The sequence below is a fragment of the Anomaloglossus baeobatrachus genome, unplaced genomic scaffold, assembly GCF_048569485.1.
Source record: "Anomaloglossus baeobatrachus isolate aAnoBae1 unplaced genomic scaffold, aAnoBae1.hap1 Scaffold_4153, whole genome shotgun sequence".
Classification (NCBI taxonomy): Eukaryota; Metazoa; Chordata; class Amphibia; order Anura; family Aromobatidae; genus Anomaloglossus; species Anomaloglossus baeobatrachus.
The window spans coordinates 26,075-43,832 of NW_027443489.1; the positions used below are offsets into that span (position 1 = coordinate 26,075).

The 17,758-nt window shown below is 50.2% G+C and overlaps 1 protein-coding gene across 1 annotated transcript; it reads left to right on the top strand.

Annotated features, from left to right (window-relative positions):
• The first annotated feature begins 21 nt into the window (after positions 1-21).
• LOC142278022 (uncharacterized) lies at positions 22-16,394 on the top strand. Its single transcript, XM_075332652.1, has 6 exons — positions 22-81; positions 766-915; positions 1,045-1,224; positions 1,306-1,429; positions 1,513-1,610; positions 16,194-16,394. The coding sequence occupies exons 2-6, from the start codon at positions 838-840 to the stop codon at positions 16,392-16,394; spliced, it is 681 nt and encodes a 226-aa protein (XP_075188767.1). The 5' UTR covers positions 22-81; positions 766-837.
• Positions 16,395-17,758: the final 1,364 nt, after the last annotated feature.

Here is a 17,758-nt window from a genome sequence, read left to right on the forward strand (position 1 = left end):
TATAGAAAAAAAAAAAAAAAAATTAACCCCTTCGGCTCTGAGACTTTCTTGGAGTTTTTCTCTCGCTGATTTCTATGAATCGTGAGTTTTTTGGTTTTTTTCGTCTGATAGATACAAACGCCCCAACTATGACAGGCCGGAAGTGAGGAAACCCGTCTGCCCTCAGTCCTCGGACCCTTTCTGCCCTCAGTCCTCATCCCCGTTCTGCCCTCAGTCCTCGGCCCCTTTCTGCCCTCGGTCCTCGGCCCCTTTCTGCCCTCGGTCCTCGGCCCCTTTCTGCCCTCGGTCCTCGGCCCCTTTCTGCCCTCGGTCCTCGGCCCCTTTCTGCCCTCGGTCCTCGGCCCCTTTCTGCCCTCGGTCCTCGGCCCATTTCTGCCCTCGGTCCTCGGCCCCTTTTCTGCCCACGGTCGTCGGCTCCTTTCTGCCCTCAGTCCTCGGCTCCTTTCTTCCCTCAGTCCTCGGCTCCTTTCTTCCCTCAGTCCTCGGCTCCTTTCTTCCCTCAGTCCTCGGCTCCTTTCTTCCCCCAGTCCTCGGCCCCTTTCTGCCATCAGTCCTCTGCCCCTTTCTGCCCACGGTCCTCGGCCCCTTTCTGCCCACGGTCCTCGGCCCCTTTCTGCCCACGGTCCTCGGCCCCTTTCTGTCCCCCACACAGTATAATGTTCCCCCAGAATGTTCTCATCATATGTTTCTCCTTATTTTCTCCAGTAATTGTATTATTACAGCGGATCCTCTATGATGTTACATCGTCATCTTCTCCCCATTCAGGTCCCTACAATATCGGATCCTCTCAGTACAGATCTTCTATAGAAGAGAATTCTCCTGATTGCCCCGTGAAGGATGGATATGGACAGGGACAAGATGGCGGAGAGGATATTAGACCTCACCCTAGAGATCCTCTTCCGGCTTACTGGAGAGGTGAGAGATTCTGATGACGTCACATTACATCATTCTTATCTATGGGAATAACAGATGGACAGAACTGGAGAGGTGAGGACTCTGGAAATGTCTGGAGTGAGATTTATTACTGTGTCTCTCCATAACCAGGATTACACAGTAGTGAAGAAGACCTCTAGTGAGCGCTGTCAGGCCCCTGTGTCTGAGGGATGGGGAAGACCCCTGAGCCCAATCACGGGGCCTCTACCTCACCCCCCGATACATAAGGACATCAATGACCAGAAGATCCTAGAACTCACCTACAAGATGATTGAGCTGCTGACTGGAGAGGTGACACTGCTGGGAATGCTGGGACATTATACAGTAACGCTATGAAGGGATCGGGGGTGACGGTATCATTGTATGTGTCAGGTTCCTATAAGGTGTCAGGACGTCACCGTCTATTTCTCCATGGAGGAGTGGGAGTATTTAGAAGGACACAAAGATCTGTACAAGGACGTCATGATGGAGGTTCCCCAGCCCCTCACATCACCAGGTAATAGACAGGACTAAATATACACGGCCTATAATTATCTGTATGTAAGGAATCAATTCAGTCCCTGTATGTGTCTCCTCCAGTTCTATCCAGTAAGAGGACAACACCAGAGAGCTGTCCCCGTCCTCCTCTTCCACAAGACTGTAAACAAGAAGACCCCGATGTTCCTCAGGATCATCAGGTAGATGGAGAGAAGGGGCCATGAAATCTCCCTATGATGTGTAGATGGCTGTGAAGGTCTTGTGCTCAGTCTTGTTTTATCCTCCAGTATTATATGTGTTATACTTGTGTAATGAGAGCGGTGAAGGTGGCAGGATTAGCAGAGATAAGAGCTTTGATGATTCCTTTTAGTCCTCGTTCACACTACTGTATTTTCAGTGTTGTCCATAAAATAACACAACGTCTCGTCCTCAGACATTGTTATTGGATGTGGCGGTGCAGATGGGGATTTTTCTTTCTCACTGACAGAATCTGAGTGTGAAAATAATCCCAGCATCCTCTAGAGCAGTCATGGCGAACCTTTCACAGGCCGAGTGCCCAAACTGTAGCCCTAAACCCAATTTTTTTCCCGAAGTGCCACCCAATCCTATTATGTAAATAATTGATTTTAATCTTACCTTTGCAGTCTTCTCTTTAGTAGGGGGCATCACGCTCATGCATGCTTACCACACATTGAAGCTGAGCCCTTTCCATACACAGCAGTTGGATTGATCTTTCTGGAAAAAATTGCAGCATATTAGACAGAGATTTTAGCATGGAAAGCAATCAGATGTCACCCTGTAACCACATCTACATTTCAAAGTCTGAACATCTTGAAATCCCATAAAGACGTACGAGTTGCTCCCCTCCCCTTTCATTGTGTAGTTCTGTCCCCCTTCCTGGGCCACTTCTTGGTAAACATGTCCCCCATCCTGATATATATTTCCTACATTCTGGTATATTTGTCCCCATTATGGCCCCATCCTGGTAAATATACCTCATCCTGGTAAATGTCCCCCATTCTGGCATGTTCCCCCATGCTGGTAAATGTACCCCATCCTGACATATTGTCCATCCATGTAAATGTTCCCCCATCCCGGCATGTACCCCATTCCTGGTAAATGTCCTTCATCCTGGTAAATGTTCCCAATACTGGTTAATGTACCCCCATCCAGGTAAATGTACCCCCCATCCAGGTAAATGCCCCCCTTCCAAGCATGTACCCCCATCCTGGTAAATGTCCACCTTCCTGGTAAATATTCCCCATCTTAACATGTTCCCCATCCTGGAAATGTACCCTATCATGGCATGTTTCCTCCATCCTGGCATGTATATATCCTCCATCCTGGCATGCATGTTTCCTCCATCCTGACATGTATGTTTCCCCCCATCCTGGCATGCATGTTTTCCCCATCCTGGCATGTATATATCCTCCATCCTGGCATGCATGTTTCCTCCATCCTGGCATGTATGTTTCCTCCATCCTGGCATGTATGTTTCCTCCATCCTGGCATGTATGTTTCCTCCATCCTGGCATGCATGTTTTCCCCATCCTGGCATGCATGTTTTCCCCATCCTGGCATGCATGTTTTCCCCATCCTGGCATGCATGTTTTCCCCATCCTGGCATGCATGTTTTCCCCATCCTGGCATGCATGTTTTCCCCATCCTGGCATGCATGTTTTCTCCATCCTGGCATGCATGTTTCCCCATCCTGGCATGCATGTTTTCCCCATCCTGGCATGCATGTTTCCTCCATCCTGGCATGTATGTTTCCCCATCCTGGCATGTTTGTTTCCCCCATCCTGGCATGCATGTTTTCTCCATCCTGGCATGCATGTTTCCTCCATCCTGGCATGCATGTTTTCTCCATCCTGGCATGCATGTTTCCTCCATCCTGGCATGCATGTTTCCTCCATCCTGGCATGCATGTTTCCTCCATCCTGGCATGCATGTTTCCTCCATCCTGGCATGCATGTTTTCCCCATCCTGGCATGCATGTTTCCTCCATCCTGGCATGCATGTTTTCCCCATCCTGGCATGCATGTTTTCCCCATCCTGGCATGCATGTTTCCCTGCTTTCCCATCCTGGCATGCATGTTTTCCCCATCCTGGCATGCATGTTTTCTCCATCCAGGCATGCATGTTTTCTCCATCCTGGCATGCATGTTTCCCCATCCTGGCATGCATGTTTCCTCCATCCTGGCATGTATGTTTCCCCATCCTGGCATGTTTGTTTCCCCCATCCTGGCATGCATGTTTTCTCCATCCTGGCATGCATGTTTCCTCCATCCTGGCATGCATGTTTTCTCCATCCTGGCATGCATGTTTCCTCCATCCTGGCATGCATGTTTCCTCCATCCTGGCATGCATGTTTCCTCCATCCTGGCATGCATGTTTCCTCCATCCTGGCATGCATGTTTTCCCCATCCTGGCATGCATGTTTCCTCCATCCTGGCATGCATGTTTTCCCCATCCTGGCATGCATGTTTTCCCCATCCTGGCATGCATGTTTTCCCCATCCTGGCATGCATGTTTTCTCCATCCAGGCATGCATGTTTTCTCCATCCTGGCATGCATGTTTCCTCCATCCTGGCATGCATGTTTTCCCCATCCTGGCATGCATGTTTTCCCCATCCTGGCGTGCATGTGTCCCCCCCCCCCCCCCCCGTGCTGGCATGTGTGTTCTCTTCCCCCCCCATGCTGACATGTGTGTGTCCCCCCCCCCCCCTGCTGGCATGTGTGTTCTCCTCCTCCATCCCCCCCCATCCCATGCTGGCACTGGCCCCCTCATCCCCACCTTAGCACAGGCGCAACACACAACTCACCTTCCTGCACTCGCTCCCCCGCTGCGCGCCGCTGGGTCTCAGTTCCCACGTGGCCAGAAGACGTGATTACAGCTGCGCCGCTCACTCCATCTCCTAGGCAACACACCTGCAGCCGGGGGAGGAGGAGTGTCAGAGCGAGGAGAAATCTCTCCTCCACTCCAACACAGTTTTGATCTGCCGGCGTGACTGCACCAGCAGATCAAACTGGCAGGATCAGGCGACAGCACGCGTGCCATAGATTCGCCATCACTGCTCTAGTGCCTTCCGTAAATCGGATAAGACTCGTCCATTCAGGTCTGTGTCTGCACAAACCATCAGATTCCCACCAGCTCCACCATACAGCAGACAGTGTGTTACGGATACATTGCAGTTCTGTAATGTAGGAAGCTGTAAATGGTCTTGTAAATTATTAATAGCGGCTGTAAATACCGGATTGTATATGGATGACAAATGAGAAAAGACTTGTCCTAGTTTTCTGGATGAAGCTGTGATGATTTTTTATCCGGCCGTGTGATGCCGGTGTGTCGCCCATCTGTAGCGGTCGCCCCAGGGACATCGCTCCACCTTCTGGGACGCCACAGGGGCTTCTCCTGGCTGCCGCTGGCAACAGGTATGTCAGGTTTATTTACATGGAAGTCGTGACGCCACTCACGGTTTGCGGTCAGGGTTATGGGTGACCGCCACTGCAGGTTTAACGAGCGTCTGGGGCTGATGGAATCTGCAGTCAGGTGGTGTGGCCTCCCGTGAGTGAGGCTGGCCCCATGGGCTTGAGTGTGTGTGGAACAACAGGTCGCAGAATAACTCAGTCGCAGTCCAAGATGTCTTTCAACTTGTTTACTCACTTTCAGGTGTTGTTGTGAGGTAACCTGGGCGATGCTGAGATGAACAAGGTGGAACCAGGTGTTCCTGCAGGCTGGTCTAAGGCTAACCATTAACTCGCCTTCCTAGCACTTCTTGTTTCGGATAACCCCTGACTTGAAGTACCGTGGGATTCATCCAGGGACGTCGCAACTGCCTTTTCTCCCCTTTCTGGCCCATTTGCTGGCAGCGTGGACCAAGGAAGAAGGCTTCAGGCTCGATCCTCCTTATGGGCCCCCTCATTGCTGCTGATGCTCGGACTCTGTTTGGTTGGTGCGGGACTTCTTGTCCCCTCACCGGCAGGTTTAGCAGACCACTAAATGGATGTCTGGCTCTAGAGACCTGTTCCCCGTGCGTGCCTAGCCACCAGAAGTCTCCATACACGACCAGCTGACTTCCTCAGTGACTTTCTGTCCAACTTGCTGGTGACCGTTCTCCCCCGCTAACGGCTACTCCACGTGCAGGATCTGACTAGCGTCTCGTGTGTCTGCTTGCCACCACACTCACTATCAGACTGGCTCTACTCCTCTCACTTTTCCTGACAGCCACTGCAACCTAGCTTCCAGCTCCTCCCCTACATCACTAGCTGAGATGTGGAGGAACGCCCCTCTTGGGTCTGCCCAAGGGTCTCCTCTAGTGTGTGGGAGACCTGGTTGCTATGTGTCTGTGCGTACACACCCTATTTCAGCCTTTGGAATCACCTGTAAGCACTGACCCAGCATGTGTGCAGTACTCAGTGGCGCCTGACCAGGTCAGGGGCGCCACACCGGCATTAGAGGCGGTTACATCCCGGGAAGAGACAGGATTTATCTAGAAAGTGTAAAATCTTTCCCTTCCCTGAATATTTCTGCCGCCGGTCACATCCCGTCTGCCTGCATAACGGGTTCCACACCACAAAACTTACATCTGACTCATCAATTGTGGTGTTTTCTAAGTCACTTTTTTTGTCTTCCCTTTATTATTTTTTAGATTCAAAATTTTCAAAATGATGCAAGAAAAACTATTCACACCCGGTGAACTTTCCCACATTTTTTCACATTAGAGCCACAAATTTTTTTTATTGGGTTTTTATGTGATAACAACACAAAGTAGCAAACATTTGTGAAGTATAAAAGAAATTATACATGAATTTCTAAATATGTTAAGAAATTTAACTCTGCAAATTGTGATGTGCATTAGTATTCAGCCCCCTGAGGGAATACTTTGCAGGACCTCCTTTAAAGGGGTGGTTCACCCATTTTTTTTATTTTCTGTCGAAGTTCTACTTACCATTCTAGGTATTTTCTCCATTGGCTTGTATTTCCAGTTCTGGCACTGAGTGGCGCTATCCTGCACGCTCAGTGCCTGTCACATGACCCCCTGGAGCTTTGGCCGCCGGCATCCTCTGACGTCCCGGCATTTCCGGGCTCTCAAACAAGACGGGTACGTCACAGGATGCCGGCGCCACTCAGATTGAGTGACAGAGCTGTGGGCGGTGACTACCGCACGTCACAGCTCAGCATCGAGGGGAGGATCCGGAGGACGTCACTGTGGAGCCGGCTAACGTCCTGCAGATGGTGAGACACGGGGCGCCAGTGTGCAGTACAGGGGGGTGGGTTCTTCAGCTGAATCCCCCCCCTGCACGTAAGTATGTGATCACACTGTCCACCCGCCCGCTCTGCTGCGATGTCAGGAGAGCGGCCGGTGTCGGGCAGTGTGATCATCTGCTCCTCCCAGCAGCAAGACACTGACAGGCATGTCACCGCTGTGCTCTGCCATCTGTCCTGCTGCATGGGACCAACTGTCTGCACTCTGTCACCTGCACCACAAGTCACAGAGTGGAGACAGTTGGTGACAGAGCACCTCTGCCCCCCCCCTCTTCTTTCCCCACTCTCTTCTCCCCCCTCCCTCTCTCTCCCCCCTCCCTCTCTCTCCCCCCTCCCTCTCTTCTCCCCCCCCCCCTCCCTCTCTTCTCCCCCCCCCGCTCCCTCTCTTCTCCCCCCCCTCTCTCTTCTCCCCCCCCTCTCTCTTCTCCCCCCCCCCTCTCTCTCTTCTCCCCCCCTCTCTCTCTTCTCCCCCCCTCGCTCTCTTCTCCCCCCCTCGCTCTCTTCTCCCCCCCTCGCTCTCTTCTCCCCCCCTCGCTCTCTTCTCCCCCCCTCGCTCTCTTCTCCCCCCTCTCTCTCTTCTCCCCCCCTCTCTCTCTTCTCCCCCCCTCTCTCTCTTCTCCCCCCCTCTCTCTCTTCTCCCCCCCTCTCTCTCTTCTCCCCCCCTCTCTCTCTTCTCCCCCCCTCTCTCTCTTCTCCCCCCCTCTCTCTCTTCTCCCCCCCTCTCTCTCTTCTCCCCCCCTCTCTCTCTTCTCCCCCCCTCTCTCTCTTCTCCCCCCCTCTCTCTCTTCTCCCCCCCTCTCTCTCTTCTCCCCCCCTCTCTCTCTTCTCCCCCCCTCTCTCTCTTCTCCCCCCCTCTCTCTCTTCTCCCCCCCTCTCTCTCTTCTCCCCCCCTCTCTCTCTTCTCCCCCCCTCTCTCTCTTCTCCCCCCCTCTCTCTCTTCTCCCCCCCTCTCTCTCTTCTCCCCCCCTCGCTCTCTTCTCCCCCCCTCGCTCTCTTCTCCCCCCCTCGCTCTCTTCTCCCCCCCTCGCTCTCTTCTCCCCCCCTCGCTCTCTTCTCCCCGCCGCTCGCTCTCTTCTCCCCGCCGCTCGCTCTCTTCTCCCCGCCGCTCGCTCTCTTCTCCCCGCCGCTCGCTCTCTTCTCCCCGCCGCTCGCTCTCTACTCCCCGCCGCTCGCTCTCTACTCCCCCCCCCCCGCTCGCTCTCTACTCCCCCCCCCCCCCGCTCGCTCTCTACTCCCCCCCCCCCCGCTCGCTCTCTACTCCCCTCCCCCCCGCTCGCTCTCTACTCCCCCCCCCCCCGCTCGCTCTCTACTCCCCCCCCCCCGCTCGCTCTCTACTCCCCCCCCCCCCCGCTCGCTCTCTACTCCCCCCCCCCCGCTCGCTCTCTACTCCCCCCCCCCCCCGCTCGCTCTCTACTCCCCCCCCCCCCCCCCGCTCGCTCTCTACTCCCCCCCCCCCCCCCGCTCGCTCTCTTTTCCTCGCTCTCTCCTGGCATGGTCAGTACAGAAATCTCTCCATCATGGAGGGGTGAGAGGGAGTAATAAACATGGAGTCCCTACTGTGTCTGTGTATTTATTTCTAATAAAGTATTTTTCTCTGTGTGATGTCTTTTTTTTTTTTTTAAACCCTTTGTTGGAGATTCTTAATGGCCAGGTTAAACTTGGCCTGACATTAAGAATCTCGGGCTTTATACCAGCTGGTAAAACATAGCTGGTATTAACCCCTTATTACCCAGTGTGCCACCTGCCACCAGGGCCACTGGAAGAGTTGGATACAGCGCCTGAAGATGGCGCTTCTATGAAAGCGCCATTTTCTGGGGCAGCTGTGGACTGCAATTCGCAGTTGGGGGCCCAGAAAGTTTGGGCACCCTGCACTGTGGATTCCAATCCCCAGCTGCCTAGTTGTACCTGGCTGGACTCAAAAATTTGGCGAAGCCCACATCATTTTTTTTTTTTTTAATTATTTCATGAAATTCATGAAAAAAAAGGGCTTCTCTATATTTTTGGTTCCCAGCCGGGTACAACTAGGCAGCTGGGGGTTGGGGGCAGCCCGTAGCTGCCTGCTGTACCTGGCTAGCATACAAAAATATGGCGAAGCCCACGTCATTTTCTTAAAAACGTTTTCAGGGAAAAACCTTTATAAAAAAAAAAATGCTTCCCTGCATTTCTATTGACAGTGAAAGTAACACCAAGCAGCGGGGGCTAGCAGCCAGTAGCTGCTTTGGTTACCCTTAGCAATAGAAAATGCAGCGGGAGCCCACAAACAATGTGATTTTTTTGGTTTTTTATTTTTAATGAATTTTTTTTAATAAAAAATCGGCATGGGCTTCGCCCATCGAGCACCAGAGCATTTTACTGCTCAATTCATCCCAAGTAATCAGATGACTCCAGTGTCGGCCGATTACTTGTTCTGTGTCCCCCTGCATCCATCGCAGCGTGTACGGGCTGTGAGGTCAGTGGAGTGGAGAGAGTGACATGCTCTGCTCTGACACATAGTGTGCTGCATGTCACTATATTTCACCCCTCTGGGACTTGTTGTGCAGGTGACCGGATGATACATGTCACTAACTGCCCCACTCTGAGACTTGTTCAGGTGAGAGTGTATACAGTTGGAACAATGCAGCAGAAGTCACAGAGTGGAGCAAGTTAGTGACATGTATCATCCGGTCACCTGCACAACAAGTCCCAGAGTGGATACAGTGACATGCAGCACACTATGTGTCAGAGCAGAGCATGTCACCAACTTGCTCTGCTCTGTCACCTGCGGTGCTGCATGTCACGTTTTTGCCGCGATTTGGTGCCTTTTTTGCTGCGTTTTTGCTCACTGCATTTTTAATCAGTGCACAATGCCATTAAAGATTGTTGATGAAAAAAATAAAAAAGGTCTGATGTCATTTCCTTATTCAAAATGTTCATTGTATGCAGGAGAGCAGACAACAGCTGCAGAACTACAAGGCTCAGCATCCTCCATTCACTAGTGTATGCAGGAGAGCAGACAGCAGCTGCAGAACTACAAGGCTCAGAATCCTCCATTCACTAGTGTATGCATGAGAGCAGACAGAAGCTGCAGAACTACAAGGCTCAGCATCCTCCATCCAGGACTGTATGCAGTTTTTTACCCAAAAAGAAAAAAAAAAATGACATGGGCTTCGCCATATTTTTGTATGCTAGCCGGGTACAGCAGGCAGTGCCCCCAACCCCCAGCTGCCTATTTGTACCCGGCTGGGAACCAAAAATATAGAGAAGCCCCTTTTTTTTTTTTAATTATTTCATGAATTTCATGAAATAATTTAAAAAAAAATGACGTGAGCTTCGCCTAATTTTGGTGTCCAGCCGGGTACAACTAGGCAGCTGGGGATTGGAATCCACAGTGAAGGGTGCCCAAGCTTTCTGGGCACCCCCACTGCGAATTGCAGTCCGCAGCCACCCCAGAAAATGGCGCTTTCATAGAAGCGCCATCTTCTGGCGCTGTATCCAACTTTTCCAGCTGCCCTGAAGCCGGGTGGCTAGCCGGGTAATAATGGAGTTAAGGCTAGCTGTATATTATCAGCTAGCCCTAAGCCCGAAATTCATGGTGTCACGCCAATATTAGACATGGCCACCATGAATTTCTAGTAATGATAAAAAAAAAACACAACACACAGAAAAATATTTTTATTAGAAATAAAACACAACACAATTAGTGACTCCATCTTTATTGAAATAAACCCCCCTCCGCAGTAATCCTGGGTTAGGGTCCCGCGCCGTCCAAGGCAAAGCGATCAGATGATGTGTCAGGTTAAACTACGTGAATCACATCACACATCAGCTTATTGTATAAAAGCCGTTTATACAATCAGCTGATACATCAGTGCAAAAAAAAATAAATAAATAAATACTCACGTCTGTGCTGATTACCGGCAGCTCCTGCAGCGGAGTCTGATCCTGGCCCATCGCTGCAGGAGCTGCCGGTAATCAGCTGATGAAGTCCCCTGACGGCAGGATCAGCTGATAGCCGGCCGGGCGCGAAAAAGCCGGCGAGACTACGATCAGCTGATGCGTCAGGTGACTGCATCAGGTGATCCACCGCCAGGTCCTGCAAGCAAGGTCCTGCCCCGGGGAGACTGCACACAGCCGAAGCGGCGGTACCGAGACAGGGGCTGGAAGCAGGCATGGCACCGGGACCCTGCAGACAGGTGAGTATGACATACACATTCACTCACACACTGTATATATACGCACACACACTGTATATACACACACACTGTATATACACATACACACACACACACACACTGTATATATACACACACACACTGTATATACACACACACTGTATATACGCGCACACACACTTTCTTCCCCTGGCTGTGTAGAGCTGCTGCTGTCTCTGTATGATTGCTCTCAGTGCATGCACTGGGAAGAGGCAGGGAGGAGGGTTTGGGTGGGAGCAGAGTGGGTGTATTAGACACAATGGGTGTGTTAGATAAGCTAGACACCGCCCTAGAGCCACAAAGAATTCTGGGACTTGTAGGAACTGAACACAGGAAGTCAGAGGAGAGATTAACCCCATCAGAGCTGGAGCCAGCAATGAGCATGTGCTGCTAGTGCACAATAAAAGGCAATTTTGCTGAAAAAACATAATAGATGTGTTGAGGGGCACATATTAGCAAGATTTATCAGAAAAAAAAAAAACAGTTTTGGTAACTGGACAACTTCTTTAACTATAATTACTGCTGCCAGTCTCTTGAGGGATGTGTCTACCAGCTTTGCACATCTAGAGGTGACATTTTGTCCCTTCTACTTTATAAAACAGCTCTATCTCAGGTAAATTGGATGAAGGCGTCTGTGAAGCAATTTTCAATTCTTATTCTTTTGCTTTTAAAAATATTCATTATTCCATGGGACCAAATTTGTGGAGTTTATGACTTAAGGGCACTTTACATGCTGCGATATTGGTACCAATATCGCTAGCGAGCGTACCCGCCCCCGTTGGTTGTGCGTCACGGGCAAATCGCTGCCCGTGGCGCACAACATAGCTAGGAACAGTCACACTATACTTACCTGACTAGCGACGTCGCTGTGGCTGGCGAACCGCCTCCTTTCCAAGGGGGCAGTTTGTTCGGCGTCACAGCGACATCACTAAGCAGCCGCCCAATAGAAGCGGAGGGGCGGAGATGAGCGCGACGAACATCCCGCCCACCTCCTTCCTTCCTCATTGCCGGCGGCCGCAGGTGCGATGTTGTTCCTCGTTCCTGCAGTGTCACACATAGCGATGTGTGCTGCCGCAGGAATAACGAACAACATCGTACCTGCAGCAGCAACGATATTAGAGATTAGAACGACGTGTCAACGATCAACGATATGGTGAGTATTTTTGATTGTTAGCGGTCGTTCGTACATTTTACACGCAACGACGTTGCTAATGAGGCCGGATGTGCATCACAAATTCCGTGACCCCAACGACATCTAGTTAGCGATGTCGTTTTGTGTAAAGTGGCCTTTATAGTTGTCCTGTGGACAGATTCTCCCCCTGAGCTCTGGATCTCTGCTGCTTTTCATTTGACCACAGGCCTCTTGGCTGCTTCTCTATAATTAGTGCTCTCCTTGCTTGGGATGTCAGTTTAGGTAGACGGCCATGTCTTTGTCGTTTTGCAGTTGTGCTTTATGTGACAACCAAGCATCTGGAGATTTGTGTGAAGGGTGAACTGTTCTTAATTAGGCCACAAATATTGTGCCTTTGATTGGCAAAGTAAGAGAAGTTGGCCATTGTTTCATGTCAGACTGACCAGAGCCCTATTGTCTGTTAAATAATGATTACCTCAGCCTCTTTGACTACATAAATCACAGGAAAATTATGAAGTCAGATTGAACTGAATCAATGAGAGAACAGCCATCTCCCATCAATCCTATAAGACACAATAACCTGAAATGAAAACTGAGGGTATAAAAAGAGCTTTGCTCCTGTCACCACATTCATTTTGCAGGACATCAGCCTAAGATCCACATTTTCAGCTGGAGGATCACAGATGTGCTTCACTGCTTATTGGTGAGCCCACAATTGTGCCTGGAGAACGCAGGTTAGGATCATTCAGTTGACTGGCTACATATCTTGCTGTGCTCAGTCATCTTTCTAAAGGTACTGTCACACATAACGAGATCGTTAGCGAGATCGCAGGTGAGTCACCGTTTTGGTGACGCAGTAGCGATCCTGTTAGCGATCTCGTTATGTGTGACACTTACCAGCGATCAGGCCCCTGCTGTGAGATCGCTAGTCGTTGCCAAATGGTCCAGGTCATTTTCTTCAAAGGCGATGTCCTGCTGGGCAGGACACATCGCTGTGTTTGACACTGTGTGACAGGGTCACAGTGACTGCTGAGATCGTTATACAGGTCGCTACTGTGACCTGTATTGTTCCTGCATCGCTGGTAAGATCTGGCTGTGTGACATCTCACCTGCGACCTCCCAGCGACTTACCTGCGATCCCTATCAGGTCGCATCGTTTTCGGGATCGCTGGTAAGTCGTTGTGTGTGACTGGGCCTTAAGCTTGCCGCTATCTCCTCTCAGTGGGTGCTCGTTAAAACCAGGGTTCTGCTGACTGGGATAGTTAGCCCAGGAAGCCCCGAAGTCACAAAGATTCTAATCCCTCGTGAGCCAACAGATGGGTGAGACTCTGTCGCTTGTACCACCTTGTGTTCTTTCTGGAAATGTACGATACGTGTTTGCCTGTTGGTGAACAAATAAAATCTTACCAAGGTGTGGTTCCCTCACCCTGTGTTGTCTGAGTAGTGTCCTGCCTACAAGGAAGGAGTGTGGGAGTTCAGTGGGATGAGCCCTGGTCTGAGCGGTCTTTCTTAAGACAGCCAGGCCAGCGTACAACCGTACCCAATGACCCTCATGTCTCCATACCATACTCCTGCCATTTTTGGATGATGGATTGAATAGTGCTTAGTGAGATGTTCAGAGCTTTGGCTATTTTTTTATAGTCAAACCCTGCTTTACTTTTCTCCACAACTTTATCCCTGACCTGTCTGATGGGTTCCTTGGTTTTCAAGATGCTGTTTGATCCCTAATGTTCTCAAACAAAACCTGTGAAATCTTCACAAAACAGCTGTAGTTATACTGAGAAGAAATGATACAGGTGACACAATTTACTAATTTTGTGACTTCGGGAGGCAATTGGTCACTCAGGGGCATCATACTACAAGGGGCTTAATACAGATACACGTCACAATATTCAGATTTATAGTTTTAAATATTTAGAAAACCATCATTTCCTTTACACTTCACAAATACTTATTACTTATTGCTGGTATATCACATAAAATCACAAAAAAGGCATTTACATTTGTGGGTATGATGCTAAAATAAGTGGAAACGTTTCGGGGGTGTGAATACCTTTACAAGGGGCAAAATTCCTTCATGACTAAAAATATTAGACTAGTTGCCTGGATCAATGTCCCATCACAAAATCTAGTACTGATAACCTGCAATAATATACGTTTTAATGAAGGCATCCAGGCCCACCTTGAATTTTTGTAGTCTATCAACATTTATCACATAATGGTTCACCATATTGTCAAAGCTCTTACAATAGAGAATCCCCATCTGTGATTATGATTGAACCTCCTTGTCATCATTGCAGGCCTCAGTTGTAAAAAGCTCATTAGAAATATCTCAGTAATGCCCCAGATATACTTGTAGATTGTAATAAAATCGCCCCGTAGCCTTTGTGTTTCCAAATGAATAACCCCAAGCTTGCTAACCTGTCCTCCTATTGCCATTTTTCCATTCCTTTATTGGTCGCTTTTCTCTGCGCCCGCTCTAGTTCAGTTATGTCCTCCTCATTCACTGGAGCCCGAAATTGTGCAGAATATTGTAAGTGTGGCCGCACTAGTGACTTGTATAGAGGCAAAACTGTTCTTGTCCGGAGCATCTGTGCTTCGTTCACTGCATCCTATTATATTATCTGCCTTGGCAGCAGCTTCCTGGCACTGGTTGGTTTTCTCGTCCACCCACACACCCACGTCTTTTTTCAGTGTCATTATTATGCAGTAATTTTGCAAATGTTTAAAAATAAAAGCAAGTTTAAAAATCAGCCAAAAAAATCTGGAAAGCTAAAAACCTGCAAACATACAAAAAAAAATAAAAAAACAAAAAACCAAAACAAGCAAACCAATGAATATTATAAAATAGTCACATGCCATATGTGACGCCCTGGACTAGCCAGGTAGTCACAGATAGGCCCTTGCATAACACCTGTCCCCTAAAAAGGTGTCATCAGCCAACCTTAAAACCCTAGTCACCTCTCTCAGGGCTTGATGGACACACAAGGGGGTGTGCCCAGGTGGTTGGACACGCCCACCGAGGAGTTCAGAGAGCCTGAGGCAGGAAAACAGAGCAGTTTAGTTTTGGAGTTCAGTCAGTCTAGTCCTGAAGTTCAAGTCTAGAGGCAGGCTTGTGTGTCAGGTGTGCAACTCACTGACAGGGTAGGAGCCCTGGTACCTCTTGGCTAGGAGGCAGGTGGTGGCCTCAGCCTGCAGGAGCTGGGAAGATGGCTCGGTGGAACCGTAAGGGACCGGGACAGGGTAGTGGCCCGCCAGTACCGAACCGGGGAAACGACTGGAAACCGGAGCACAAAGGGGGGTATTCAGAGCCTGAAACGAGATCCAGAAACTACTGGACTAAGTTAATTAACTGACTGAGGTCTGGACTTTAAATCCTTTCCCACCCAAGTCCCGACTGAAAACAACAGCCCACCGAGGGGGAAAGAAAGCCACCGCTCAGGCATAGAGATCCCACGGGCCAGCGTCTGCGGGCACAGAGCTCTCCCGACATACACAAAGCTGGGGAGTGGAGTCCAGTCGCGGAAGCGTAGGCAGTCAACAGCTACACAACACGGTGCAGGAGAAAGGCAGAGACCACCGACCGGGTGGGGGACCAGACGCAGCCGGCACCGACCACCATCATCTTGGTTTAACAGATACTTGTGTGTGTCAATCACCGTGAGTACAACAGTCGCCTCTGGCCGTGCACCGCCCTGCACCGCCCCACACAAACACCTGCCTCCCGAACGGGTCCCGGGGCCATCACCCCTACCCACGGAGGGGTTAACACCTTGCTGCGCAACATCTCCCCCGGGTGCCCAGTAAACAGCAGCGGTGGTGCCCATCTTCACCACAACCCGTGGGTGGCGTCACGAACTTAACCAAACCACGGCCCCGGCCGTAAACCTACGTCCCCTCCAAAGCGCCAGTCCCCTTTCAGAGCGAAATGACCTGGGGTCCGGAGGCGCTCGAGCCACCCACCGACGAGCCCGGATCCGAGCGTCTCGGCTGCAGCCGAGCGCGGGGCGGTACACATACATGACAAGTAAAAGCCGCTTCTTAATATTATTGGATCAAAAATCTTCATTTCGATTCCTGCAGCCCCAAAACCATGAATTGTCTTCTCCTTCATGCCATATAAAGTCTACAGTAATTATATGACTGTACAGGATTCTTTATGATGTTACATCGTCATCTTCTCCCCATTCAGGTCCCTACAATATCGAATCCTCTCAGTGGAGATCTTCTATATAAGAAAATTCTCCTAATTCACCTATCAAGGATGGATAAGGACAGGGACAAGATGGCGGAGAGGATATTACACCTCACCCTAGAGATCCTCTTCCGGCTTACTGGAGAGGTGAGAGATTCTGATGATGTCACATTACACCATTCTTATCTATGGGAATAAAGGCGGCGTGACACGCTACGATATGTCTGCCGATATGACGTCGGGGTCACGGATTCCGTGACGCATATCTGGCATCGTTAGAGATATCGTAGCGTGTGACAGCTACGAACGAGTGTTAACGAGCAAAAATACTCACCTTATCGTTGCTCGTTGACGCGTCGTTCATTTTCATAATGTCGTTCCTCCTTCTATGCGCCGGTTGTTCATCGTTCCCGGGGCAGCACACGTCGCTCCGTGTGACACCGCGGGAACGATGAACTGCAGCTTACCTGTGTCCCGCTGGCAATGAGGAAGGAAGCAGGTGGGCGGAATGTTATGTCCCGCTCATCTCCACCCATCCGCTTCTATTGGGCGGCCGCTGTGTGACGTCGCTGTGATGCCGAACGCCCCTCACCCTTCAGGAAGAGGATGTTTGCCGCCCACAGCGAGGTCGTGCGGGAGGTAAGTACATGTGATGGGAGTTAACGACTTTGTGCGCCACGGGCAACAAATTGCCTGTGACGCACAAACGACGGGGGCGGGTGCGATCGCATGATATATCGTCCCGTGTAAAGCAACATTTACAGATGGACAGAACTGGAGAGGTGAGGACTCTGGAAATGTCTATAGTGAGATTTATTACTGTGTCTCTCCATAACCAGGATTACACAGTAGTGAAGAAGACCTCTAGTGAGCGCTGTCAGGCCCCTGTGTCTGAGGGATGGGGAAGACCCCTGAGCCCAATCACGGGGCCTCCACCTCACCCCCCGATACATGAGGACATCAATGACCAGAAGATCCTAGAACTCACCTACAAGATGATTGAGCTGCTGACTGGAGAGGTGACACTGCTGGGAATGCTGGGACATTATACAGTAACGCTATGAAGGGATCGGGGGTGACGGTATCATTGTATGTGTCAGGTTCCTATAAGGTGTCAGGACGTCACCGTCTATTTCTCCATGGAGGAGTGGGAGTATTTAGAAGGACACAAAGATCTGTACAGGGACGTCATGATGGAGGTTTCCCAGCCCCTCACATCACCAGGTAACAGACAGGACTAAATACACACGGCCTATAATTATCTGTATGTAAGGAATGAATTCAGTCCCTGTATGTGTCTCCTCCAGGTCTATCCAGTAAGAGGACAACACCAGAGAGATGTCCCCGTCCTCTTCTCCCACAGGACTGTAAACAAGAAGATCCCGATGTTCCTCAGGATGTGTTTCCTCCAGCTCTATCCAGTAAGAGATATCTACTCATGTACTTTCTGCACTAATTTTGTGTTTACATTTTTAGGCTTTCTGCTCTGTTTTTTTTTCAGCTGTATTTTCTTTGCTTCTGCTTCTTCTGCTGTTTGCTTCTAGTCCCTTCTCTATGTCATT